Genomic DNA, 27,779 nt, shown 5'->3' on the forward strand with positions numbered 1-27,779 from the left:
TTGTAAGATGTGAAAAACTTAGATCCATAAAAATCCTTTAATCAAAATACAAAGTTTGTCTTTTTTCCTTATTAATGAGTGACATTTCATTCTGTTAAGATTTCATGCGTGATTTTTTTATGTAATTACTTAATGTAATTTCATAGAAATGCTCCGAGCATTTGGATAACTTTATGATCAGTTTGTAGGGTGTTTTAGGAAGTGGTTGACGAACGTCTCTGAAATCTTCAGCCATTTCAATGTGTTGTCTTGCAAATTACGCCTTGATGATAAAAAAATCATTTCCACTCAATTAAGGGCTTTGTTGTGATCCTCAATGCCTCTTCAGCCCATCACTCTCCTGGTCTGCTGAGTGAGTTTAAACAAATCAAACCAGAGCAACTGGCTTGTATGACCGCAGGCAAACAGCCCAGCCTCATTTTCCTCCCTGCAAAAGTCATTCAAAGCCAGGGAAGAGCCCTCCCCCCCTCCATTGCCCCGGCAGATGGCCATTCTCCAGCCGAGGCGCTGTGGCAGAGCTCGTGCCACTTTGTCTCAGTCACGTTCTCCGACTGCTCCCGTCGTGTCGAACCCCAAGGCACTGAATTTGTAGAGGCTTCACCACTTCTTCTCCCCCATGTTTCTAAGCAGCCTGACACTTCCTCCACCACCAACGCCAGTCTGCATCATGCCGAGCAATGAACACTCGGGGTAATGAGCAGAATTTGTCAATCAGGCATCCTGCAAACTCCCTGACAACCTTTTTTTTTTTTTTTTTTTTTTTTTTTTTTTTTTTTTTTTTTTTATCACCACGAGCATCATGCCACAGTCGTCATAGCACCATCATTATGTTCATTTGAAAGTAGTTCCAGTGTTTCACTGAGAACACCTTGGGCATTTGTTGCTCACCTCTCTACCAAAACTTGTTTGCTAGTTGTCATCACTCTAGTGTGCCTGCTGTGTTCACTGAGCTCTCAAATGAAAATGACTGCAAATAAAATCTTTCTCTGCATACTGCTGTTCACGGGCAGAGAACTGGCAGCGCTGAGCTCATCATGCCCCATGACTCCCACGGCTAAGTAATTGGGAGATGTGCAGAAGAATTTCTTGCGTATGAACACATCAGATTTTTCATATCTTGTTCAGAAGCAACCAGTACGTACCAGTACGTAACTTCTTCTACAAACAAACTTTCCAAAAAAAAAAAAAAAAAGCTTGAAAGCAGCTTTTTGCTTATTGCTGCCTTCAGAGGTTCTGCTTACGGAGAAAGCGGTGAAAGTTTACAGGAGAAAAGGTCCACCCTTCATTTCCAAAATAACCAAGGAATGACAGAGATTCATCTATCTGGAGGTCAAATGCTCTGTCAGGGTGGGAGGTTAATTTCTCATTTTATTCTACCTGTTTGACAAGCTTTAAATGAGTGGGGGTCAAAAAGTCTCGGTGTCATTCCAGCTGCAGCTGGATTTGCAAGGTGAAAAGTCGGAGGAATTGCTGGACAAGGTTCTGGTGTGAGCTGAGGGGGATCGATATGAAATAACAAGAGACTTTGTGACATTATCCAACAAGGGGATAGGAGGCCATCACATATCTCCTAGGATCAATATGTATGCGGTCTGCTGTCGTCTTTTTCCCAAGAGACAAATGATGTAAGAGAGGAAATGGCTGGAAATGGAGAGGGGCTAGTAGGGAGCAAAAATACTGTGAAGGAAAAGGCAATGGAAATACAAGCTGAAAAATGAAGGAAAGATAAGATGAGAGGAGTCATAGTTTACCAAAAGAAATCCTGCCTGTTACTTCTCAAAAATAACATTTATTATGAGCATTAAAATGCAGAAGAGAATGTCTGTAGCTTCCAAACTTTGATCATTTCCCTCATTTTGTAGCTAAAACAATCATTCTTGTTATGCTGGGTTTTGTAAATGAAGCTCCCTTGGCCTCTTTCTGGATTGATGTAAATCACCACAATGAACGCCTTCATTTGTACTTTATTTGAATTCGTCAGTGGCATCAAATCTTATACATACATATAAAGAACCTGATAATCCACCAACGGCGGCAGAAGCAATTTATATGCAAACGTCAAACCACGCAAAATCCTCCGAGTCAAGATGTGGGTGTGCAATATGTTACATTAAAGGTTTTTTTTTTTTAATTTCATAGCGTACTACCGCTGGTTGAGTGACAGGATAGTAATTTTGTTCCAAGTCTTTACTTATGTCACGTTCAAGTATCTCCTTTAGTGCTTCTGTTTGTTTTCTTCTCTGTCCACTTTCTCATAATCACTCTCTCTCTTTCTCTCTGTCGTTTGCTTTCTCTTTTTTTTCCCCTGCCCTCTGTCTCAGTCTATTGATCCAGGCCAGCAGTTTACCTGGGAAAACTCCAACATGGAAGTCAACAAGCCAAAGAACCGCTATGCAAACGTCATCGCCTATGACCACTCCAGAGTGGTACTCACCTCTGTTGATGGTAGGAGCTCAGCAAACCACTTAACCCCTCAGATTTCTATTGACTGCAACTGCTCTTGATTCAGCCCTCCGCATTATATTCCAAGAGCTTTTTGGATCCCTTCTTCTGCTGCTTTAAACGCTGAAAGTTTTATCCACACAGCCAGGGCACCTTGTTTGGGTCAGTCGGTGTTGATTAAAGCGCTGTCACAGAATAGCAGACACAGATTGTCTTTGTACAGAAAGACAGCTGCCAAAAATGTATTTTTCATCTTGACTGAAATGTTTCCAATAAAAAATCATCCTAACTGGAGGCATATTGGGAGAGACAGTAAGTGTTTGTCTTTGTTACAGCTGTTCCAGGCAGTGACTACATAAACGCCAACTACATCGACGGATACAGGAAGCAGAATGCCTACATCGCTACTCAGGGGCCTCTACCAGAGACACTGAGTGATTTCTGGAGGATGGTGTGGGAGCAGAGGTCCAACACTATTGTTATGATGACAAGGCTAGAAGAAAAGTCACGGGTAAGGACCGGCACAGTGGTACTGATTGTATTACACTCACTAATACTTCATTCTTTAGGAGCTATTCCAGCACACTGGCTGTGATTACATGGGGTTTTTTAATTCAGAATTAATCATTTAGAATTAAATAATTCAGAATTAACTTATTCTCCTACGAGTTTACATGAAAATAATAATTCCGAATGAGGGTTTACATGAAACACGTCCTTACTTAATTCCTCTTCAGAGCAGCAAGTAGGAAGAGTTCTGATTGGACAGAGGGTGCATGTCACGTATGACGTATACAAGTGTATAAGTATATAAGTGTTTACATGGTCATTTTTCATCAGTTTAAAGCGGAATTAACTTTTATTCAGAATTAAACAGGAATAAAAACTCGTACGTAGCAAATGTTATTATGCATTAATTCACTCGTATATGCACACTCTAAAAAGTAAAGTAATAACTTTTCATATACCCGATTCTACAAATGAATGACTGAAGCAATCAACCAGTAGTAGCTGTGATTAAAGTCCAGAATGGTGCCAGCAGGAAAATCATTTTTTGGAAAACTTGACGCTGTCGAAGTCAACAATTCAACAACACACCCGAACAGCTGACATTCAGAAACAGAGAGGTGGTCAGATATAGAGTATCCTGGCATATAGAAGTTTATTTTCATGTAGCTTTACACAGAGGGACTTTAACACACAGCAAAGCCTGCAGGCATATAGGATTTGTCAGCCAGATCAAAGTCCCACGGACTTCAAAGGATACTTTGGTTGTCTGTGGACAGCATCATGTTGCTTCTCTACTCATGAGTCTTCAGCAATCTCCAAAAACTTCAGCTGGAATTCTGCCTTGATGATTTTTTAGGGAAGTAGCAAGGATCTGCAGCTTTTATACACCTGTAGTTTGTTTGCGTCTTTAACAGAGATACGGGTTCAACTTTGCATTAGAGAACAGTTGCACTGCTGGAAAAAAAAGAACATTTCCAGTGAAATTACAGCATGCACAGGCACGTTGTAATTATTTTTAGATTTCCACAATCATCCTAACCGCACCGTTATGAAAGTGCGCAGAGACTTCGGCTCTTGATTGCTGCATATTTATTTTTGTATTGCTACTCCGAGGTTTCACAGACAGTCTCATTTGTGTTGCACTCTCTGAATTGGGCCCTCTGAAGCCACGGAGCTATAATGAATTCCCAAAGTTTGAGCTAAAGAGGAGTGTCACCCAACAACATTTTTGTGCTCCTTTAATACATCCAGGCTAATAAAAGCAAAAAGAATGAGGATATGGCAGCTTGAGACTCAAAGTTGGAATTGGTTTATTTAATTACCATTGCAAAATTATGCTCATAAATTCCATGGAGGGAAAAAAAAAGCCAGCATGAATCCCTGCCAGTATGTGGTACTTTATTAGTGTGTGCATACGGCGCCCTAATGAAAGAGTCCCCAGACTAAGAAATGCAAGTAACAGGAAATGTAAATGAAATAGCTCATACCTAAAATCCTAGATACTAATAAATATTTGGAGCGAAACATCACCTGAAGCACATTTTATCCAAACCGAGGCCTTAAGAAAGTAATTGTTTCGTCAAAGTGAAAAATCTAAATTGCTTACCTTCCTTCAAAACGTATCATCTGTTTTCATTTTGAGCTATCAGTACAATCAATCATTTAGGCAAATTATGAGCGCACAGCATCTTCTTGGAGCAGAGCTCATTTATTTGCACCTTGGAGAATATCTCCAGCACGGATGCTTTTGATAAGATGATTTTTATTACTCATTCACTTGACGGCGAGGACATGGGTGCGCTCACAAATGCCTTCCTATATATTTAGTGTGTCTGAGTGGCAATTTCTGTCACTGCATGTGACAGATAAACACGGCACTCCTGCTTTGATCCCAGAGACGCAGCTGCAAATACATACGCTGGGATTAAAGATATTGAAACGCCACAATATAAGCAACTTAAAGAGAAATGAAGCAGCTTTCCCCACCTCAACAATATGCAAGAGAACACAGTTTTCACCAGATTTTTTTTCACACGTAGACTAGAGCAGTGTTTTTCAACCTTTTTTGAGCCAAGGCACACTTTTTTTTTACTGAAAAAATACAATGCACATCACGAACCAAAATGTTTTTAAAAAAAAAAAAAAGTCCATAGTATTAATATAAAGTCCATCTTGTCAAAGTCTCTTAAATAGAAATCAGATAATCACAAAAAGAAGGAATTTTATTATCTTTCACTGGGGCCTGAACACAGAGCTGCTTTTTAGACCAATTTGGTGAAAATGGGTAATTTCCCAGGGCACACCTGAGAATCTCGCGGCACACTAGTGGTTGAAAAACACTGGACTAGAGTACAGCGAAACTGCAAGTTACACATTATGAAAGAGGACACTGCAGAAGGTGACGAACTCCATTGTGGCACACTTTATTATATTTATATGGTATTATTCTTTAAACAGTGGGCAGTAAATAAATAAACAACAATCCTCAGTATAATGGAGGGCAAATGTGGTGAAGTGAGAAATAACCTGTAAAAGATTCCTAACAGTCTTCCAGCTGTGAATTAAACGGATTTAATTTCTTCTGCATGAAAAAACACTAATAAATACATGGAAATACCCTGAAAATTCAGACCTTAAACTTGATAAAGCAAACAGTTTTGCAGGTAGAGAACAAAAGAATAGCTAATATTACATCATGCTGTGTTTAAGTTCCCATTTCGATTGAGCAAATTTTCTTTTACAAATATATATTTTGTCTTTTATCTTCTGTCCCTTCTAAGCATCAGACTCTGGCCTAACATGATCAAACACTAGCTGTGTTGTTCATGTCCTTAGTGGTATTTTGCAGTTGCTCATTTGCTGGGAAATTATTATGCTGATGACTCATTCAGCACTCAAGGGTATGTATTAATTCTGTTTCCAATTAAGCACTTTCTCAAACTTTTATGTCCCTCCCCCATGACCATTAATGAGAGAAACGAAAAGAAAACAGCATAAGAGCTGATCTTAAAGATCCTCTACACTAAAAGATGATGCGTTAAAAGCAATGCTGATGGTCTGAAATGGTGAAGACTTCAATTCTCCCAACTGGCTCCAGTTAAAAGGTTGTGACCATTAGTCCAATTAGGCTAATGAGTCAAATGTTGAGATTCGCATGTATCTGGGTTGCACTTGCATCACACTGACATTTTCTTTTGCTGAGTCAGGCCGATCGTCTCCCGGTTTACTGCTGAGACACAGACAGATTTCACCAAAGGAGCCTATGAAACCAAACTGTTCCATCCTTGAAGATGACTTTAATTGTGATTTTTGTCAGATGAGACTACGTTTATAAAATGGTTTTTACTATAAAATGAAAATTTTAATACAACAAAAGTTTGAACCAGCTGCTTGTCAGTCACATTTTCTGATACGTTCAGCTGTCTTACAAACAAATTTTACAAATATGTGAATTAAAGCAGCTTCATTGGTGATTTAGCAGTCTTAACATACACATAAGCTTTGCAGGTTTAGACGAGGGTGTACATGCCAGAGTTGCTTGACGTCTAGTCACACTATCTTGGTGTGCTTGTCTGGTTTTCAGAGGTTTAGTTTTACATGTTTAGTCAGACTCTTTACATGTTTTTTGTAGGTCTGGTTTTGCTTGGACTAAGATGATAATACATTTTTCTTGTATCATCTTAATGTGTTGAATCAATCTGTTCATTTTTTTTCCATTATAATGGAGACTTGTGATCTATGAGGCAAAACCCATGTAAAAATGACGCAGGAATTGACTCAGATGCAATAAAAAATGCAAATGTCTTTACTTTCTGAAAGATTTTGTTATTGTATAATGATGTCTGTGTCTTTCAAGGCCTGTGCAAGTGGCCAATCACAGTAAACTGAGCTTTAGGGTAGGGGATCAGTCTCTGTGTACTTGCACATAAACAAGCACAGACAAGGCGCTCTAATGATTTTACAGTCATTTAGGCCGCTTCATGTGTTTAAATACACATTCATTATTTGTCTCTTTTAAAAGAAAAAAAATACTCTCATACAGTGAGTGAGTCAGCTTCCCACCGCCGAGACTGTGTGTGTGTGTAGATAAGAGGTCTACGCCTGCTGCAAAAGGCCAGGTGAAGACATGTGAGAAGAAGGGTTCAAAGCAGAGGCAGATGAAACCGGTGGCCCGTGTGTCTGTCTCTGCATCTATTTGTGAGTCAGTGTGAGGGAGAATCTGCCAGCGAACCTCAGACGGCACAGCGATATTCATTACTGCAGTGACTGCTAATCCATATGTTTGCGCTGCAAGCAGTTCCCCATCATTCACTTGAGTTTCTTCTGCAAGATCTGCCTGTGTCTCTGAATGGGAGCTGTCTCCAGGGGAAGTGAAATGCGTGTGTTTATGTGTGGTGGGGATTTTCGCACATTTTTGCTTGTCAATTTGCGGTGGCTGCCTGAGACAACCAAAGTGCTTCAAAATGTCAGCGCAGTACTGCAATATCAATAGGATTAGCTTACCTGTGGCACATCTGCTGCTCCCGTTTACTGAATATATGGCAGTAGCTTCAGTCCAAGCAGTTGTGACATTGAAAGGTTTTTACTCTTTTTCTGGTAAATTACACCTCCGGTGTATCTTTGAAAGGACTAATTTGTACCGATGTTTTCTTTTCTCAGTCATGTTACTTGTTAGACTGGCTTTAACTGACTGGAAATTGGTTGGGCTTCTTGTTAAACATATTCAGCCAGCTGAATAAAAAAAAAATAAAGGATCAGGTTCCAGACAAGAGTTTTGTCTTGAGCGCATTAACAGTGAATCGGTTGAGCCCAGAAACCAGAAAAATGACCAATCAACCGGCTGTGCTAAGTGTTTGGATAATGACGTGACTCATAGGTTTCTATGAACTCTGACACCTTGTGGAAAGCTGTTAGATCTTGTGTTATAAACACTGAATGAGTCTTGATTGTGCAGATGCATGGGCTGCTTTTAACTCCTTATCACTGCCTTTTGAAAATCCGATCCAATCTCCTGAGGCGCCCATTAGTGCAGTCCATCAACATTGTGAGAAGAATCTCATGTTTGTCCAACTGATCTTTGAAATTTTGTTCTAATATATGCCACTTGCACCCTGCTAAACCACAAGTAGGATAAAAAAAAAAAAAGAAAGTGGTAAAGGCCACTGTTTGGTTTTCAGAGGCAGTAAAGTGCAGTCACATTAGTTCCACTGTGAAGTTTGCTCTGTGCACATATGGAGCCAGGTGGTCTAACCTGCTGTTCCTTCACGCCAGGCCAGAGTAAGAATTTAAACGTATTTCCCTCCACAGTTCAGGGGCCAGTCGTCACAAATGTGCCAAAAGCACACATGACAAAAGGGCTGCAAACCACCGGACAATTAACTAATTGGAAATGATCACACGCTTGTAACAAACAAAGTGCTCATTTGAAGCGTGCTTCAAATACAGACACGCATGAGCGCATGTGCAAAAGCTTGACTCGCTCGTGCATGTTTTTTCAGCGACACAGGAGTTGACTTTTGGTCTTCAGTTCTTAATTAGACAGTGGACAAAGCCTTTGATCTGACCTCTTTAATGTTTCCTCCTTGTTAATCAGCGTGATCCTACAGCCCTCTCACCAGCCTCAGACTGGATGTTCGCAGCTCTTCAGTCCTGACAGTGTGCCCTCTCCCTCTCTCTTTCTCTCTCTCTCTCTTGCTCTGCCAGGTGAAGTGTGACCAGTATTGGCCGTCACGAGGAACAGAGACCTACGGAATGATCCAGGTCACCATGTTGGACACTGTGGATTTGGCCACTTACAGCGTCCGTACTTTTGCCCTCTACAAGGTAGGATGATGCCTTTTTCTCTCTGAGGTTTACTCATGACTGGCATCGGTAGTGAATCACATTTTCATGTTATTTTTCATTTCACTGATAACAGATAAAAGCTATGCTGCTTTTTTCAATGGTGTTATTTTTTTTCGATATTTATCTCTTGTTCTCTTCAAGGCAGTGAAAGATAGAATGTTTTTTCTCTTTGATTTGCATCCTCAGCTGCAGTGATGGTTTTATCCTTTATTCCTCTTTCTCCATTTCTCTCCATTACTCACTCATTATTTCTGACATTATTATGATTCTTAATTAAGCGTAAGTCTAGCTGGAGCAATTTCTTAGTTTCATTCATGATGATGACAGAAAATCCTTTCCGGGTAACCATCTCAGAGCGACTTCTAAAGTTCAATTCCAGAGTTATATATGTTGTCAACACGACTGCTTCCAGAATGATTACAGCTCTAAAAAGTAGAGTGTATTATCTTTTGCTATTAAGGTTTGGATTTAACTGGAGACCTCTGCTTCAAATATCCGCATTTGTGGGAGTTAATTTGGAGCAGTTTTGTTCATATAGTGCTATTTCACAGCAACGGTCACCTCGGTGACTTTAGAAGAAAAAAGGACATATTAGGATAGTAATCTCAGAGCAAAAGCTTCCAGCTTTGGAGGTATATAGAGGAAAAACAGCATAAACGTCCAGAGAGAGACACAAAGTTAATGACATGTAGTAATGGAATACATTCTCATGGAGCGTGAGAGAGAAGAGAAAAGACAGGCTCCACTGATTTCAGCTATACAATTTCATCTCTTTTTCATAAAGCAATATGACCTTTTCTTGTTAAAACATAATTTGTAGAGCATGAAAAGTCTCCGTTTGAAAAGCAGCAAGTTCCAATTCAGCATACAAGATATCCCACTAAGCTCAATCTGACACTTTTCCACTGATCTGACTGGCATGACTTTCCTGCAGAATGGCTCCAGTGAGAAAAGGGAGGTGAGACAGTTCCAGTTCATGGCCTGGCCCGACCACGGGGTGCCCGAGTACCCCACACCCATTCTGGCCTTCTTACGGCGGGTAAAGGCCTGCAATCCTCCAGATGCAGGGCCCATGGTGGTCCACTGCAGGTGGGTACATTATGGAATAAGATGTGCATACTCACAAATCTAGATGATCATAATTTGACCAGCTTTGTGTATCATAAATCTCATATTTCACCTTTACCTCCGGTTATCATGAACGTTTATAGACCCAAATTTTGCATTTAAGTTTAATTTTCTAAAGTCATTGAAATCATAACAATGTGTTATATAGAGATTTTTTACAACAGCACTATAAAGATGCAGATAATGAAATTCTGCTGTTGATCTCCGCGCCGTTATTCTTTTCCTATTGATTTGCTTTGGTAATGTGTTGCTGTTTGGCCACCACAGACCACTGGGTGTTGTTTTCAGTTAACATCTTCTTCACAAGAGCTGCATGAGGAGAATGCAGTACAAAAGATCTTTGCACACCATAGGAAGCACCACTCCTAAATCACAGAGAGAAACTCAGTATTGGCATCAAAACACAACTCAAACCCGAAGCAGTTCTAGGATATTCAGCAAAAACACGACAAGAGAGTTGTCCATTGTAGAGCTTTTGTTCATTCCTCCACTTCAAGCAAACCACACAAGCAATGCGTCATATAAAAGCAGAGGCTCTGCTGATTACTAAGACGTCTGTCTCATCACTGTGTGACAAAAACACTTTGAGTTAGCAACCAAAAAAAATTCACATAATCATAAACCTTCTTTCTCTGTTGCATTTTGTGCTCAAAAGTTTTATTCCACCTCACAAAATCTGCCTGACCATAGTAACACGTGTTGATTCTGACACTTTTCTAGTAATCTTACATGTCTCCGATTTCTTTTGAGACCGAGATTATACATACAGCCCTTGTAGTTGTGAATTTATACTTCATGGATGTCGGCAGAACAAATAGGCCTCCTAAAGGTTAGGGAATGTATTTAAGTAGATTGCACACTCATACATGCTTCATTAGCATAAAATGGGATATGCATATAATTAGCAACTGCAGCAGATTTCATGTGGAAGTGAAGGTGCTTAATTGTGCTCTAAAGTGTAACCACTGTGAAACAAACTGTTTCTTCTGTTGTCTGTCACTTCTTCAAGCACTGTAGTCATTATGTTTAATGACTTTCTCATATCCAACTAGGACAGATTAGAAAACATTATAAAAAGTCTGTAACTAACCTTAGCATACAGCTTATTGCAGGGCATTTTGTTTGCTTCTGTTCTGCCTAATCCAATCTTGAGATGAAACAAATGACATGTTTTTAGGATCTGATGTTCCATCAGTTAGCATCAGTTTTTAGTGAAGAGGAAGAAGGCCCAGTTCAGAATGAAACTTACACACAGCAACCACTAAGTTCATCTTTAGTTGTACATTTTCAGCTGTGAAGCCCAGAAAATGATATTAAGGTTGAGAATTTTACCTTGCAACACTTTGCACAGTGCATTCTGATTCATCTCAGGTATTGATTTCCACGCCTCTTTGACCACAATGTAATGATTCTCTAAACAAACAGTGAAGCACAGTTGTTTACTTTTCTCTGTGTGTGTCTCTCTCTTCGTCAGCGCGGGTGTGGGCCGGACTGGCTGCTTCATTGTGATCGATGCCATGCTGGAGCGCATGAAGCATGAGAAGACTGTGGACATATACGGCCACGTGACGTGCATGCGCGCTCAGAGAAACTACATGGTCCAGACCGAGGACCAGTACATCTTCATCCACGAAGCCCTACTGGAAGCCGCCACCTGTGGCAACACCGAGGTGCCCGCGCGCAACCTGTACGCCCACATCCAGAAACTCACTCAGCCCCCGCCTGGCGAGACCGTCACATCTATGGAGCTGGAGTTCAAGGTGACTGAAACATAGTCTAAAATACTTCATGTTTTGTGGGATTTTTATATGTGTGTCCAAATGAAAAAACATATAATCGTATTTAATAACAGACTTTAAGGGTGCAGCACGCTGCAGTCGCTAACTTACTCCAGACTGACACATGTCAGAGATAACTAAGCCACCAAATCAGCTGATGCACTGAAGTTTATCTCGGTGACATTGTTGCTGAGGCATCACAGCATCCACACGCAGCATCAGCACCAGCACATACAGGCAGACAGACGCGTGTTTCAGGGACAAATGGACCAGAACAAACACGCATGAAAACACCTACACACTGACAATTATGAAATGACTGACACACACGCAGCTAGTGTTCAAGGTCGCCGCAACACGGACCCTTTCTGTCAATAGCCATCGACTGTGATGTTATTACACACTTTCCTCCCCGCACGGCTCTGCCATTAGCCCTCTTATGACCATGATCCATTCTGTTTGAAGTGATAATAGCATCTACACTCCTGCCGAATGGAAGAGTGAGAGAATGATTGCGGCGTACATGCGGCCACAATCTCCATCCCCACACAGTCCGGCCAAAACACACACACAAATTCCCCTGCAGTACCATGACTGCCGGTACACACTCCTGCGCTGTCCATCTGCGATCTGTCTATTGCCAGCACCGGGCTTGTGACAAACGTGCAGTCCTCGGAGCAAGCTCCAGGACTTACTGTGGGAAAAAGTCGACTGCAACCCTTTTCTGGCCAGAGCTTCGTATTCGCCATGAGAAGACAACACATCACTAACAACACAATAAGACTTGTCAGAGAAGTCTTTCAGGCTTCCTTTGCTTGCTTACTTCAGGCCACTCATGTTTTTATTTCCATCTCTTTTCCCTGTTTGGCTTCTTTCCACATTTTAATAAACAGAGACTGGCCAACTCCAAGGCCCACACGTCACGCTTCATCAGCGCCAACTTGCCCTGCAACAAGTTCAAGAACCGGCTGGTCAACATCATGCCTTTTGAGTCCACCCGTGTCTGCCTGCAGCCCATCCGTGGTGTCGAGGGCTCTGACTACATCAACGCCAGCTGCATTGATGGATACAGGTCAGCAAAGGACTCCATTTTTTCCGATTTGAAATATCTGTGAAGATAAATAGCTGAGAGTGGCTTTCTCGTCTGCTGCTCTTTTAAACAAATCCCCCTGCAAAGACTAAAGACAAACGATGCATTAAACAGGTGGAAATATGTAAATATGTTCAAATAACGGGGTTGTAACCTTGTTTTTGTGAATGTATACACACAAACACGTAGCTGACAAGTGGGAGCCTTTTTAGAAAATACAAAACCACATTCTGCTGTCTTTAAAGCCCAGCAAAGCCTTCACTTCATTACTTTCTAATGGTGTAAGCTCACTAATGCTTCAGTGTGTGAGGCAGTGTGCAGACAAACAGTGGGTTTGATTACATATATATTAACGTGGTAACAACTTCAGCTGTTTCCAAACTTGCAAAGCTTTGCACAGAAAGCTTTCCAAACACTGTGTAGGCCATCCGACATGGATGTAAGCAACCTTTTAAGTTTATGCTTTTTAATTAACCAGTCACTGATGAATTAAAAATCCGATGACCTTTGGCACAGATCCACCAGAAGCGAAACTGCATCCCCATCCTGCTACTTTCCCGACTGCACTGAATGTTAACAGGTCTGCAGTTGTTCTCTGGCATCAAAGAGTCACAGGTGTGAAAAATGCAATATGTATTCACATCGGACTGGATAAAACTGCATGGGAGGGGATTGAAGAGGAGGCCACAGTGGGCAGTATCCAGTTGCAAGAATTACTCCCAGCTCTGTCAATGCTGCTCTCCTTCACTGAGCCACTGCTGCCTTTATACGGAAGCTGCTGCATGTCCCCGTGTGCTCTGAGTCCAAATTGCTTCCTAGAGGGAGGAAGATGAAAAGGCAGCTCTGTGTTTTATATCTCTATAAGTGTGGGGAGTGACAGACAGAGCTGACTCTTCTGCGCTTTAAGTGAAGGGATGGATTTAGTGAGCGTGAAATGCCATTTAGTCCATATGGGGTTCTGCCTGGGATTGGGCCGTGGCAGAGACAACACCTCCCCCCTGTCCCACCCCCACCCCCACCCCATCCCTCTCTCTAGCGCTGCTGTTAATGAGAAGGCGCTCCAGAGAGGCTCAGCCTACATTGTTGCAGTGTAAATAGCATAATTGCAGCAAGCGAGTGTAGTGATGAGTGTTTCCTAACTCCCCAACCCTCTCCTACCTTTTTTTTTCCTTCCCTCCTACACATTCTGTTTCTCACTTCTTGCTATCTGTTCCTTCTTTTTTGTCTTCTTTCTCTCCTTACTCCTCCTCCATCTGCCTCCTTCTCACCTCCTTCCGATCTCTTTCTGCTCTCGCCTTCTTCTCTCATTCACCGTCCTGATTTTCCTTCCAAACATCATGGCAGAGACAGGCATCCGGGTGGGGACCAGCGGCACTGTGTAATTAAGCTGCTTTTAAGACGCAAGCATAAATAAAAACTAAATGGGGGCCTCCAGTGCCCTTCACCCCAGCTCCTTCAAGAAAAGCCAATAATATGCTAAGCTAATGAGAGGGGAACCATTGATTCCAGCTATGCTATCAGGGGCACGAGCCCTGGATATGCTCCGATGCTGGCTGGAGTTTCAGCATTGTAATGAGGTTGAAATGAAACACCATGTCCTCCAGCACCGCAGTCATGTGGGACGGAGCAGAGAGTGCTCTGTGACGTTTGCCAGCACGCTCACCAGGACATACAGAGAAGACAGAGCTGTGTGTTACCGTTGTTTTTTTTATTTGGGCTAGGGGACATTTTTTAAGGTTAAATGAAATCCACCCTTTTCAGTTGGAAGTTTCCCATTCATCCTGTTGTGCTGTTAACTTCCCTTCTCCAGCACTTCCCTCCTCTCCCCCTCATCCTCAGCAGCGAGTCCTGTGTTGCACTCTGATGGCCAGCTGGAAAGAGCAGTGCTCGCTCTTTTCATCTCCCCTCCACGCCGTCGCTTTGCTTTGTACATCTCTACTCTATAGTTTTTTTTTTTCCTTTTCCATTCTCATCTTCTACACTTGATTCCTCTCTTTTGCTTTCCTCTCCTCACGTCGTCTCTTCTCCTCTCCACCAGTCTGTTGTTTCTGTGTTCGTACGAGTGAAGCCCTGAGCATATTCTAATCTCCCAGTTCCACATTAGTGACTCGCCTGCAGCATCTTCATCAGTTGCTCAGCCGTGGCTCAGTGTGTGACTGAGTGTGTGCGTGTGAGGAGCAGCGTGCCTGAGACATGTAAAAGCGCTGCACAGATAAAAGCCTACACCTGGATGCAAGTTAACATGTGCTGCAAACATGTGAGAGTGTGTCTGCACTCAATTATGCATGCATTGGTGTGTTGCATTGCTCGACTCTCTATTTGTTGAATAGCACGCTGCTACCACCTGCTGGTTGACAAAAGAACTGCTCAGCTGGACGAAAGTCACGTAGGATACCAGCATAGCTCTGGCACATCAGTGGATGAGCTCATCTTTAGTTTTGTGAGCATATCAAGTGCTCTCTCTCTCTCTCTCCCTCTCTCTCTCTGTAATTCTGTATTGTGTTCCAGACCAGAAGGAGGAGAGGATCTATATGGGCTTGAATTGCCTGAGGATTGATATAGTTACCATAAATGATTTAGTCTGTACATTAAATGCACAGAAAATATTTTCAGTATATTACAGTGTGCTAAGACAGAACAGCCTGGCACTGCGGTGTGAGTGCTTTTAGTCATGAGTGTTTTTAGGCTCTTTATTTCCTTTTTCAGAGCGGATTACAGTTTGTGTCTGTCTATGCATAGTGCTGTGCAAAGGTCTTGAGTTGCCTGACATTTCCTCATATGTTGCCAGGAACACATCATTCATCAGACAGTGTCAAGGGGACTCATAGACAAAGGAACACAGTAGCCTAAAAATGATCACGTACAAGGACCAGACTGGCTGTGGGAAGGATGCAGCCAGCCTATAATAAAACCCTTCACATTTTATTTGGCAAAAGGTTAGATTAGGAAATAGAGCTCATGTAAATTTTGAAGAAAAATAAATCTCAAAATTTTCTGCAAAGATTGTAAAATCAGAAACTTGTAACTCTAAAAACAATTTCATGTTATAAACCCAGACAATTGGGTGTAATAAAATTGCAAAGATATACTTAATTCCTGACAATAAAGTCACAGTTTCAAAGGATCATAAAAAAAAAACCCATCATTTCAAATTAGCATAAAATTGTTGGGAAAGGGAAAATAAAATAATTTGTTTTAAACTATGAAGCCAGGCATTTGCAACTGAATTACTGTCTGAAAGACAGTGGAAAGAGTTGCACATGCAGTTTCATTGACTGTTTTAACTTTTAGTCTCCCCATCTTCATCAGATATATGGGCCATTTTAATGTCTATACACAGACGTTCGCTTACATTCAATCATCCAATCAGAAGATGGGACTTCAAAACACATAAAAGAAAAGTCTAAATAAAAAACAGTTGTTGAGTAGAAGGTCGTCTATTTCAGATTCTTATGAAAAATAAAATAAAATATAAAACCTGCATGTTCTTAGAGATCTAACCAAAACAGTTACCAGGAAATCCCACTGAAACAAGTTAAAGGTACAACAGTACCAAATATAACAGCATCATCAAGTCCAGACACTACCAGTACAATATTATTGTAGATTTGGACCAACATAATTTTTCCTCCCTGCTAAATATCACCGCGTAGAATTTGACCGCAGGTGCAACTATAAAATAGATTCAACACTGCAAAGGACACATAAAGTAGTGTGATTACTTGCCAAAACAAACAGCCAAGGTTTTATTTCCAAGATATTTCTACTCAAATCAGACAATGTGACCATTTTACTTCCAATATTAAGTCTAACTTTGGAATTTATTTTTCTGGGAATGGTCTTTGCTCTCCCTCAGCTGTCATGTTTTTCTAAGGACAGTGATCATAAAAGATCAAGTTTTGAGTGTGGACTCTTTGCTAACATCCACACACTATTTATTGTTTAGCTATATATACTCCATACTGCCTATTATAAAAAAGCACTGTGATGCTGATAATGAGAATAAATCATCTTTTCCTGCCCTGTGTCATTTTGTACGTTCAGACAGCAGAAAGCCTACCTGGCCACACAGGGACCACTGGCTGAGACCACTGAGGACTTCTGGAGGATGCTGTGGGAGCACAACTCTACCATCGTTGTCATGCTGACCAAGCTACGAGAGATGGGCCGGGTAATAACACAAACACGCTCTGAACACAATAGATAGGGCACCTTTTAAGGTCACTGGACCATTTCAAGGGATGATAATAATCTTTATATGCCGGCTCGGTTCAGCTGAGCTGCTGCGCCACACTGCTCAAATATTATTCATTCCAACCCTGAACAATAAACACAGCTGAAAGTTTAGTTCCTCACCGCAGTGGCTGGAATCTACCTGGGTTGGAACCAGGATGCTATTCAGTCAGACTTGATAGTAAATGGTTTCAGGATTCTTTTCTGTCATATTCTGGTGGTTGTGATCATTTTAAATTAAAGGTTTTTCAGCATTTATGCCAAATTAAAGAAGAAAATGTAGTGTATATTAAGAATTATTCTCTATCTTGTTGAGGATGTGAAGCTAAATGAGACAACAGCTTACTTTAGCATTAAAATATGAATTCATGGGGTAGTAACCAAATTAAATTGTCCTCTAGTTCGTGTTTAGTTTTGACTTGCTTTTTTTTTTTTTTTTTTTTTTTTTGCCTTGTAGAATCCATGTAGCTTTATTGTCCTTGAGTTATTTTAATGCTAAAAAAAAAAAACCTGTTGACTCCAGCTTTATATCTAAGGGACAGACACAAGAGTGATATTGATCACTTCATCTTACTTTTAGAAAGGGAAGAATAAACACGTCTCCCAAAACTTCCCATTGCTCCATTTTTAGATAAAAGAAAAAGAAAAAAGCAACATCATGCACATCACTGCAATAGTGAAGCACAAACAAACTATGTAAATATTTAGTCATTTTAGGATGAATCAGACAGTATTTTAGAACCACAGATTAGTCTGTTGGGAGTCTCTTTTGTAAGCACAGACATTCTCATGCCTCAAAATGATTAATAACGTTACAGCAACCCATGCTGACAAAATAAATCCTGCACTTGGATGCCAGGTGCTCATTATGTGAAAGTCTTATGTTTTTTTCTTTGGATGTATTTGGGGGAAAAAAAAGAAAAGACTCTTCTGAAAATATCTGCCTCTCTTTTCTCTTGCAGGAGAAATGCCATCAGTACTGGCCAGCAGAGCGTTCAGCCAGGTACCAGTACTTTGTGGTGGATCCAATGGCTGAGTACAACATGCCTCAGTACATCCTCAGAGAGTTCAAAGTCACAGATGCCAGGGTATGTCGGTCCACTCTGTGTGAAAATCAGACCTTCTTCTTGTGTTTGTGTGCTTTCCAAGAAGTCCATGCATGCTTGTCGTGGTGGAAGGGCATGGTTGGATGTAACACATACACAACCAATCAACCCAAATGCGTTTTAACCCTTTCAAGCATAATGCACGCTACAGTTAACACATATTTGACAGCTGTTTTCTATTATATTCATGGCTGGGGATGGTATATTTTTACATTTGCTGCTTGAGTAGGCATCCGTGAGTCATCCAATCCACTGCCACTCACTGCACAATACATAAATATGCACACATACACACTTTATCTGCTTTGTAATTACTAAATTTGCTTCAGCAACTAAACAGAACAGAGAAGGATACATCTACACTTGTGTAGATGTATCCTTGGAAATGTGAAGAATATATAAAAATGAATTAAATAAAAGTCTAATATGATGAAAGAATAAAAAAAAAAATTAAAAAAATTAAAAAACAGGTAAAATATTTAATGTAAAAAGGTGGCACTGTTTCTTAATAATTCATGCACGATTGGATTAATTTTAGGTTTTCATGTAAGTGCTGACAGTCACGCTCAGCGCTCAGAATTACACCGACTGTGATTTCAAGGTGGAGGTGATCAGAACGTGTCCCGTGTTATTTTCCCCGACAGGCTGACATCTAGCTGAATGCGCCATCAAACATGTTTACCTAGATTTAGAAACAGCATGCTCGCTCTATGGATTGTGTGTGTGTGCGTGTGTGTGTGTGCATGGATGTGTTTGGAGATTGCTGTGAAAATACATGAAAAGCATAGCCTTCAGCCCCTGAGGGCCAGTACTGGAACTCCCTGTGATGCAGTAGTTTCAATGAGCTAAAAATATACTTCACTGTCATCTGAAGGCTCATTCCACAGCAACACTCTAATCCCACATCCACTCCTTCTTTTATTGCTCTATGTGTGTGTGTGTGTGTGTGTGTGTGTGTGTGTGTGTGTGTGTGTGTGTGTGTGTGTGTGTGTTCGCTGCAATTTTTCTGCTCTGAATATATGTTTGATTTTATGTTTTGTACTTTTCTGAACATGGTTTTAGGACCATGAACACACTGGGCAGCAGAATCTCTCACTGGACCACTTTGCTGGAATAAACGTAGAACAAATGCTTTAATGTGAGATATAAATAGAAATACTCTCCAAGTATGCACACAAATTTGATTTGTGCATTCTGACTCCAGAGTGCTGTGAAATTCGTGCATCCTTGTTGAGTATTTCTAAGTCGCAGTTACACAAGTGATGCAGCGCTGCTGGTTTTGTCTCCCATCCTGGTTTGTTGGCTTTAATCACATTGCGCCTCATCTGGAAGAAAAGACAACCAACAGGGTTAAATGCACTCACAGGCTTCTTCTTAAAAGCTTTTGCTGTGGGTTTTATGGAGTATGAATGCAGAGAAAAAATCTAAACTGGGGAGTGTTTTATACTGGGCCATTTAAATGTTTAAAAAAAAATAAAACTAAACTTATTTGTTGCCCATCAGGATGGACAATCCAGAACAATCCGCCAGTTCCAGTTTACTGACTGGCCCGAGCAAGGAGTGCCAAAAACTGGTGAGGGCTTCATTGATTTCATTGGACAAGTGCACAAAACTAAAGAGCAGTTTGGACAGGATGGACCAATCACTGTACACTGCAGGTAAGGGAGAACACTTGCATTGATTAGACACACACACTGAGTTTTAGTTTTTTTCTTTCATGTCTTTTTTTTTTTATTTTTTTTTTTTACTTTGAATATTGGATCATTTTTAACACTTAAAATGAAAAGAATCACATTTTTCATGAAGAAAATATCCTGGAACTTCCTCCCAGCTGAATTCTTACAGAAGGACAGCTGTCTTGGGATTTTTATGTTTAATTATGTACATAAGGCATTCATTAGTTAATTACTCACAGATCTGCATAAATGAGCAATTACAAAACAAATATTTAAATCAATATGTTTTACTGATTTTTTTAAGTTAAAGCAAAGCATCCAAAATCCCAAAAATATGAAATAAAACTGTATTTTTAAAGTTAACACTTAGAATAAATGTAGATTTTAGCACTGCGTGAATGAGTGATGTAGGAATTAACCTCTACGATGAGTCCGATAGGAAAGATAATGTGGAGCAGAGATTTTTCCCTTTAAAAATGCAGACATGAAATATGAAGTATTTCATACAGTTAGACTCATAATAACATCAGTTGAGCTCCAGATGAAGGTAGCAGATAAAAAACGGAAGTACGCAGACTGTAGATGGTGGAGATGAAACAACAGAACAGCCTGAAGAAACAACAGAAATGAGACGGGAAGTTTCAGAGTGCCAGATTTACCAGACAAAGACTGTAATGTGTTTGGAGTGGGGGAACACAGACAGAACATGACATAGTTCCCTGTTTGAAATGAACTTGCAGTTCCCGAATAGTCCGTCATTATAGAACGTCCCAGGTTGATCTCTTGTACTTATCATTATGTATATCATCTTCTACAGGGGGAATACTCACAAATTCTTCATTTATATTAACAAGCTTCTTTGTGCCAACTTAGAATTTATTATTTCAGCTGAAGCATCTCTGCCAAAGGTTTTAATAAAAACAAAAAGCAATAACATCTAAATAAACAAATATGAACTTTCCAGACAGAGTAAATTCAAATCATCAGTCATCAGTGAGATTTTATCTTTCAGAAAATGGAATAATAACTATGTATGTTGTGTGTGTGTGTGTGTGTTTGTGTGTGTTTTGCAGTGCCGGGGTAGGTAGGACTGGAGTCTTCATCACCCTCAGCATCGTGCTGGAGAGGATGAGGTATGAAGGCGTGGTCGACCTCTTCCAGACGGTAAAGACGCTCCGCACCCAGAGGCCTGCCATGGTGCAGACCGAGGTAAGGACACCCTACAATATGCTTGATTGACAGGTGATGTTATATGTGCTGGTGCTTTAAGCTTGACATTACCAAACATGTCCTCTCTGAAGAGGACTCAACAAAAATGAGGACAAATCCCTCTTTAATAGAGGTTTTAGCGAGACACCCCACCCCCCCCAGAGGAAATCCCACGACAGACTTCTCTGCTGCTACCGCAGCTTTTCCGACTTTTCTCAAACGTAGTAAGAGTTTAAACGCATTTGTAAAGTTTTTAAATCAAAACCAAAAAGAAAAAGTGTCAGAACTTTCAGTAATGCCTACAAGTACTACAACTACTACTAAGCTGTGAAGAGGAGTCTCTTGGATAAATGTTTCCAGTAATTTCATGCTTCTGCATTTCTGAACACAGCAGCTTGTAACAATAAGTGTTAGATTAGCTGGAGAGGAATTAGAAGGGATGAAGACTTGCTCACTGTCTTCTTCTTCCTCTGTTTAGGACCAGTACCAGCTGTGCTACAGGGCAGCACTGGAGTACTTGGGGAGCTTTGACCACTATGCAACGTAACCACTCCCAGCGAGCAGGATCCCTGGTCAGACCTCTCAGGAGTGTGCCAAGTGTCCCATCTCAGCCACCATCAACTCACTTGACCCCCTAAAATCTGACCCCCTCGCAGCTACCGGAGGAGGGTGAAGAAAGGGACGTGCTTGCAGACCCGTTGCGGGTTTTAACAAATCACAGTGATATACGCCGAGTTAACCAACCACCTGAGATTTTGCTTTACATATAATACCTGAAACACTACAGTGACTATGACAAACATGACAACTCTTGTACAGATCTGACAGCACAGACCGGCAGCTCGCCCCTCTGCTCTGTCGAAGCCAAACCTCCCTGATTGTCAAAGGCTACTGGTAGCACAAAGAGAGCATCCTCTCTGTTTTATTTTTTTGTTAATTGTATTGTTTATATTATGATTTATGTCAAATATTATTGTTTAGTATGCATTTTAAGTTGCTTTTAATAACCATTTTAATATCAGACATTTCCTCTGTCTTAAAATGCCCATCTTTGGGCATGTATTATTTTCATAATCATTTTTAGGGTACTTTAGCACACGGAACATGTGTTTTGACATGTTCCTAGATACTAATACAGGAGGACCAGTGTCCTCTGAGCTGCTGTCAGATTTCTGTTGTCACATGATGTTTCGCTTATTTTTCTTATTCAGTTTATGCGTCATAAGAGTTATTTTTGTTGACATTCAGTTCAGTAAGTTGAATTGCCTTTTCACTTGCCGTTACCCAGTTTTCAAAGCGAATCAGCTGATTTCAGAGCACAGACATGCTGTCGTCGTCCCTCTGTTAATGTGGTAGCTAGCTAAAAACACAAGTAAATAACCTAACAAGGATCTATACTAAATCAGAGGTGCACAGGAATGGGAAGCACATTATTTCTATGTTTTATGTTCTTTTTTGTTTTTTGTTTTTTTATTTTTTTATTTTTTTAAATTTTACTTGTGGTTTGGTTTTCTTTTTCATCAGAAGCCTGTGGCATTGAGGCCTTCATACTCCAAAACGGAGAATTTACCTGAAGAAAATAGACTTTTGTACCCAAAGGGTAGACAACAGAAAAATAAACTCCCGATCTCTGAATAAAGATGCTCTTCAAGTCCCTCCTATCTCCTCTGTTGTCCTGATCAGTTTTATGGAGTGGAACCACGTGGACCAGAAAGGTATGGAAGTGGTTGACATGGGCTGAGGAGAAGAGCCATCAACGTCAGCACCTGTACAGAATCAACCATTCCTACCAGAGGGACAGAGACTCAGCCCTTTGGACAGAAACATGATATTATTTTATACAGAAATAAAACTATAAATATATATATATATATATATATATATATATATATATATATATATATATATATATATATATATAATTATGATTGATTATATATATGTACGATAACACATAGATATATACACAGCTTCAAAGATATATTGTTAAAAAGGATGAATACTGCTGATCCATCTAGAGACGCTGCAGAGAGCCTGCTGTCCTAGAATGTGTATTAATTGAAACACCATTGTATTTACTGTACTATCATAGTAACTTCAACAGCTGGTTGTCCGTCTGAATGAGGAAAAACAGCACAACCCCTGGCCCTCCCTCACCACACCCTTCCTCCATTCATTGAAGCGGACAACTCCTCATTTGTCAAGCACACACCTTCTCCCACACGAACTGCAGGAGGGGAGCGTCTGATCCGGGAGGCCTAAGCGTTGTGACAGTGGGAGGAACGGAGGGGGGGGGGGGGGGGACTTGAAAACGCTGGCAAAAACATTAAAATAAGAAAAAGAGTAAAAACAAAACAAACAAAAATGTTCATTTTTACCTTGTGAATGCTTAGTGCTGTAGGGGTTCAATCTGTTGTACACAGTCTGTTTTCTATCTGTTGATAAAGAACTGGAATTTAAAAAGAAGCTGTTGATGACAAACAAACATTGATGTTAATAAAGTGAAATAATTGGGTTTTTGTACAAAGACTGGCTTGTGATGCTTTGTTTTATTGCTGTTTGTTTTACTACTGCGTCATTACTCTTCACAAGTCTTCTCTTATAAAGCATGACATCCTACAGGTTGGATTTTTTGCTTTTCACATGTAAGGAGTACAGAAATATTTCTGCCTTGCCTCCTGCTGAGAATGTTTCTGCTTAGTCCTCTCAAACTGATTTTTTGCCCCTTCTTGGGGCTGAATTAACTGATTTTTGAAAGTGTGTGTTTTATATGTGCTTTAGTAAGGGGGTAACAAGAGATACACACCTCAACCTGCTTTTGAAAGCAGCAAATACAAAAAAAAAAAAACTACCCTTAGAAAAAAAGTAACTCTTAACCCACAACTTCTTGGTGACTTGTTCCCCTGAGTTCAGCAGCATCTCGCAGAGAATACAGCAGACAAAGTTGTCTCAGCTGTCTTGCTCATGATGGGTTAGTCATTTCTTAAAGAATATGTCTGGAAATGTCTCATGAAAGACAGCTTCATTTGTGTTTCTGTCTTTGCTCCTGTCACTAATTTGGAAAAGAGTGAGGCTTTTCAGCAGCAGAGGGATGTCAACCTTATCCTTGTTGAACTGAGTCAGAACTGAACAGTTCAAGAATCTAAATGTTTGTCTTGTTTGTCTCTGTTGCCATGGAGACATGAAACCCTCTGCACCAGCTTTAGTTAGGGTTTTCAATCTTTCTCATGGAGAGGAAATATGCAGATGGTAAATGCTGTAAAAAGATAAATCTAAGTGTTACATTTGTTAACTTTTTCCACTGTAAATAGTTACATTTTAGTTATATTTAGCAGATTTATGTTTTTCATTAGTTATGGTAACACCGTTGTTATCATTATTGCAGCATTTTTTGCACTTTTGAAGTCTAACATTTCTTATAACTGATCACTATTGGCTGTCATTAGTAGCCCCCCTGCATTGAAGTGGGATTTGCTCTGTTTTAAAAGACAATGTCACGGATTTTCATGGGTTACAAAACTGCGGGTGTTATTTGATGCATCCGCCGTTTTGAATTTCTGAAGAATACAGCAAAAATGTAGAAGCCATGACCAATACACCACCTTCTGATAACAATCTGAAAAGCTATTCATCTCAGTGTCAGTGATGATGGCTAAAAGTTGTCATTCATAAGTGTCTGAAAGCTGAATTCACGGCTCACCTTGAGGGAATCTTAAGGAATGAGTCACTGGCATGTTCTTTTTATTTGTTAGTTTCTTACAGTCACCTGTTTTGCCACTGAGAGAACACTCACTAAAACCTGATTAAAACCACCAGAACTTCTCATGTTTAAGCCTATTTTTTTAGTGATACAATCTGTCCGCAGAATAAATTACTGCTATTTAACACACCTTTTTTTTTTTTTTTTTTTTTTTTTTTTTTTTTATATACTCACAAGCCTTTTAAACATAATTGTTCATAAATTTGTTGGACTCACTCGACTGGCCTTTGTGCTATCTAGACGTGTGTGTCTGTGTGGGTGTTCATGCTTATAATCAACAGCTCCTCTCAAGAGAAATCTCCACAGAGTTAAATCAGTACCTGCTAATGTCACATAACTAGGATGAAGATGAGGATGTGGCTTTGATGAGCCTGCATTGGTTTTGGGTTTGTACCTTTATCATTCATGTATCAAACAGAAAAACATAGGATTTCATGTAAGTGATGGATCTGTTGCCCTCAACTTGCTGTGGCAGTTACGAGTTACATGCTGAGGATGATGAATTATTTGAAGACACAAACTGATTTAAAGCTGGATTTAAAGAACAGCTTTGTTCCTGTTTTACCCCTAAATGTTGATAAATCCAGTTTTGTGAATGTGGGTGTTAAGCAGCATCATATTTCCTCTGATTTGATTGTGTCCTAGGCTCTTTAACTGCACTGCAGAAATGTGCACCCATAATGATGTCACAGCTCTTTTGTGTTGACACACTGCTGTAATCTCTGCTGTGCAGAGTGGGGCTTAGTTTTTTGCGCTAATAAAATATTATGCCTACATGACGCTCATCCACAGCAGAATAAACTGTTGTGAATGCAGATTCAAGGTGAAGCTGCATTGTGTTGTGTGGAATTTTGGTTTGTGGCATTTTACAAAATGTTGTTTTTTGTTTCCATGCAAGCAACTGACATCTTTGCCATGACAACTGGCAGGTTTCCACACACAGTGGTTATAGCAGCATTCATTCCAGCAGTGTTAACTCAATCCAACCACCTGGTTTTGCTGAACACTTGTATTTGCTTTACTTAGAAACGGGCAAAACTGAAACAGTGGAGCAGTTCAGCATCCTTTTATCATCATCATACTGCGGAAGATACCATGAGTAATCTGAATGGGTAAGGAAACTTCAAACTTAAATGCCTGCCCAGTTTACATTCCTGGTTTTTGAGTGTTGCCATGATAATGGGTCATGTGTTTTAGAATCGGTGCACAGTCTGTCCAAGATGATGAAAGCTGTGAAGATGAGCAGCTCTGTTTCAAGATTCAAGTCCTCATGGAGGAAATGTTCTCTGACACTCACCTGGCAGAGGACGGCTTCCTGCTCAAACATGTGCAGAAAAACAAAATGGGCTACATCAATCTCAAGCTTCTCACTTGCTTAAAAAAGGTAAACATAGTTTTGTTTGCTCTGTGAATTGCTGTGTGAATGGCAGCTATTTGAAAGAAAACAATCCAGTGTGCCAATGTTTGCTGCAGATAAAGGCCCTGACTACAAACTGGTACCTGACTCTGGCAGCTGCAGCGTGCTCAGACCTTCTGGAGGTGAATGACGAATGCACCAAAGTAAGACGCAAAGAGCCACTTCCCAAATGGCTGCTGGTTTCCCCTACCAGCAGGCTCCTCCTTGTCTGGGACGTTTCTGCAAAGCAGAGAGGAGAAGACGGAGCAAGACAAGGTCCCGAGGATCCTTTACCTTTACTCAGGATCCTCCAAAAGTTTGGCATTACAAGCAGTTGCACTTCTGTGTGGATTCTGCACCCTGGAGAAGAGCTTCCCAAAGAGCTGAAATGTTACGGCAAACGTCACAAAGAGTTTGGCCAACAGTTGTGCGCAGTGGTGAAGTTTGATAGTTTGGAGGCAACTCGCAGGGCCTACCATGCCCTCAAAGCAGAAAAGGATAAGTCTAATCGGAAGAGCTTGTGTGTGGTGCCTCTGGGAAGTCATTCAGCTCATAACTTTGCCAAATGCGAACCATCAGAGGAAAAAGATATGGATCAGCTGGAGAAGGACACGCAATCTGAGGAAAACCCACCTGCTATATCCACAAACTTAATCCAGCAGGAATCTTGCTCACCTGTTACTGGTTCTGGAGAAACTCCAGACACATACCAGCTTCAAGAACACTCATATTACTCCACGCAAGGCACCTTTGACAGCTACAGCCAGTCCTGTGGACTGACCCAGAGGTACAGTCAACTCAGCTTATGCTCTGGAGATTGTAATAAAGAGACCTCCAGGAGCCCGTGGGTACTCAAGCGAAAATCTGCAGCCAATGCATTTAAGTCAGAGATGGCTGCACACCTGAATGCCCGCTGCCTAAAACAAAGAGTGCTGCGTCAGCCCTTTGGCCCTGATGGAACGAAGGGATTTCATGCCAGAGGAAGGAGGCTAAACCCTTCTGGATGGAACACCATTGGCTGATTTATAGAAGAAGGCAACTCTGCAGAAATCTAAAAGCTAAAATAAATAAAAATTCCTCTGCATTAACAACAGAAGGTGAGTGTGTGTTTAGTCATGGTAGTGTGTAGTTATGAACCACTGACAGATGAGGGCAGCCTTTAACCGTTCTCACATGACTAATTCTGAACATTGTTCTGTTTATCAGTCTGAAGGTTTCTCGAGTTGTGGGGAAGAATACAGAGAAGAGCTTGCACATATTAGGCTGGAGTAAAAAAAAAAAATTAGACCAAGGAAGGGTATTTAGTAGCTGAAGTGATAGGGGTTGAAAGGCGTGTGAGTCTTTTTTGAAACACGAGTGGCTTCTGCATCCCAGGGGCCTCAGCTCGTCTGGACATAACTGCAAATTTGCTTTGTATATTTGTTCTTTGGCCAGCATGGATTTACCTTGTTAGCACTGTCTCAGACTAAAATGAAACACAAATTGGTCTGAAAAAAAGCCCTCATTGTCTGCATCTTTTTCATAAATGCCTGTTTAGACTTTGTTTCTTTAAAAAGTAGTTTTCCGCTTGCTGAGATGACAATTTGGCGCAGGGCTACTTGTCCAAT

At 40.6% G+C, this 27,779-nt stretch overlaps 2 protein-coding genes across 6 annotated transcripts in view; both read left to right on the top strand.

The window, feature by feature from the left end:
* The window catches only part of ptprfb (protein tyrosine phosphatase receptor type Fb), a 181,668-nt gene extending 158,891 nt beyond the window's left edge, over positions 1-22,777 (top strand). For all 5 annotated transcript variants that reach the window (XM_079244008.1, XM_079244010.1, XM_079244011.1 and 2 more), the window contains 11 exons: positions 2,322-2,445; positions 2,778-2,953; positions 8,656-8,775; positions 9,731-9,885; positions 11,399-11,684; positions 12,596-12,774; positions 16,837-16,963; positions 17,988-18,113; positions 19,635-19,789; positions 20,881-21,016; positions 21,495-22,777. In XM_079244008.1, coding sequence (XP_079100134.1) covers positions 2,322-2,445; positions 2,778-2,953; positions 8,656-8,775; positions 9,731-9,885; positions 11,399-11,684; positions 12,596-12,774; positions 16,837-16,963; positions 17,988-18,113; positions 19,635-19,789; positions 20,881-21,016; positions 21,495-21,563 — 1,653 coding nt within the window. In that variant the 3' untranslated portion in view covers positions 21,564-22,777. The remainder of the gene's footprint in view (positions 1-2,321; positions 2,446-2,777; positions 2,954-8,655; positions 8,776-9,730; positions 9,886-11,398; positions 11,685-12,595; positions 12,775-16,836; positions 16,964-17,987; positions 18,114-19,634; positions 19,790-20,880; positions 21,017-21,494) is intronic.
* Positions 22,778-25,871: 3,094 nt separating this feature from the next.
* LOC306758435 (la-related protein 6-like) lies at positions 25,872-27,194 on the top strand (the record flags this gene model as incomplete). Its single annotated transcript, XM_079243763.1, has 3 exons — positions 25,872-25,888; positions 25,974-26,160; positions 26,250-27,194. 3 exons carry the CDS (start codon positions 25,872-25,874, stop codon positions 27,192-27,194), a joined length of 1,149 nt encoding a protein of 382 aa, XP_079099889.1.
* Positions 27,195-27,779: the final 585 nt, after the last annotated feature.

This window comes from Telmatherina bonti, assembly GCF_933228915.1.
Source record: "Telmatherina bonti genome assembly, chromosome: 7".
Taxonomy (NCBI): Eukaryota; Metazoa; Chordata; class Actinopteri; order Atheriniformes; family Telmatherinidae; genus Telmatherina; species Telmatherina bonti.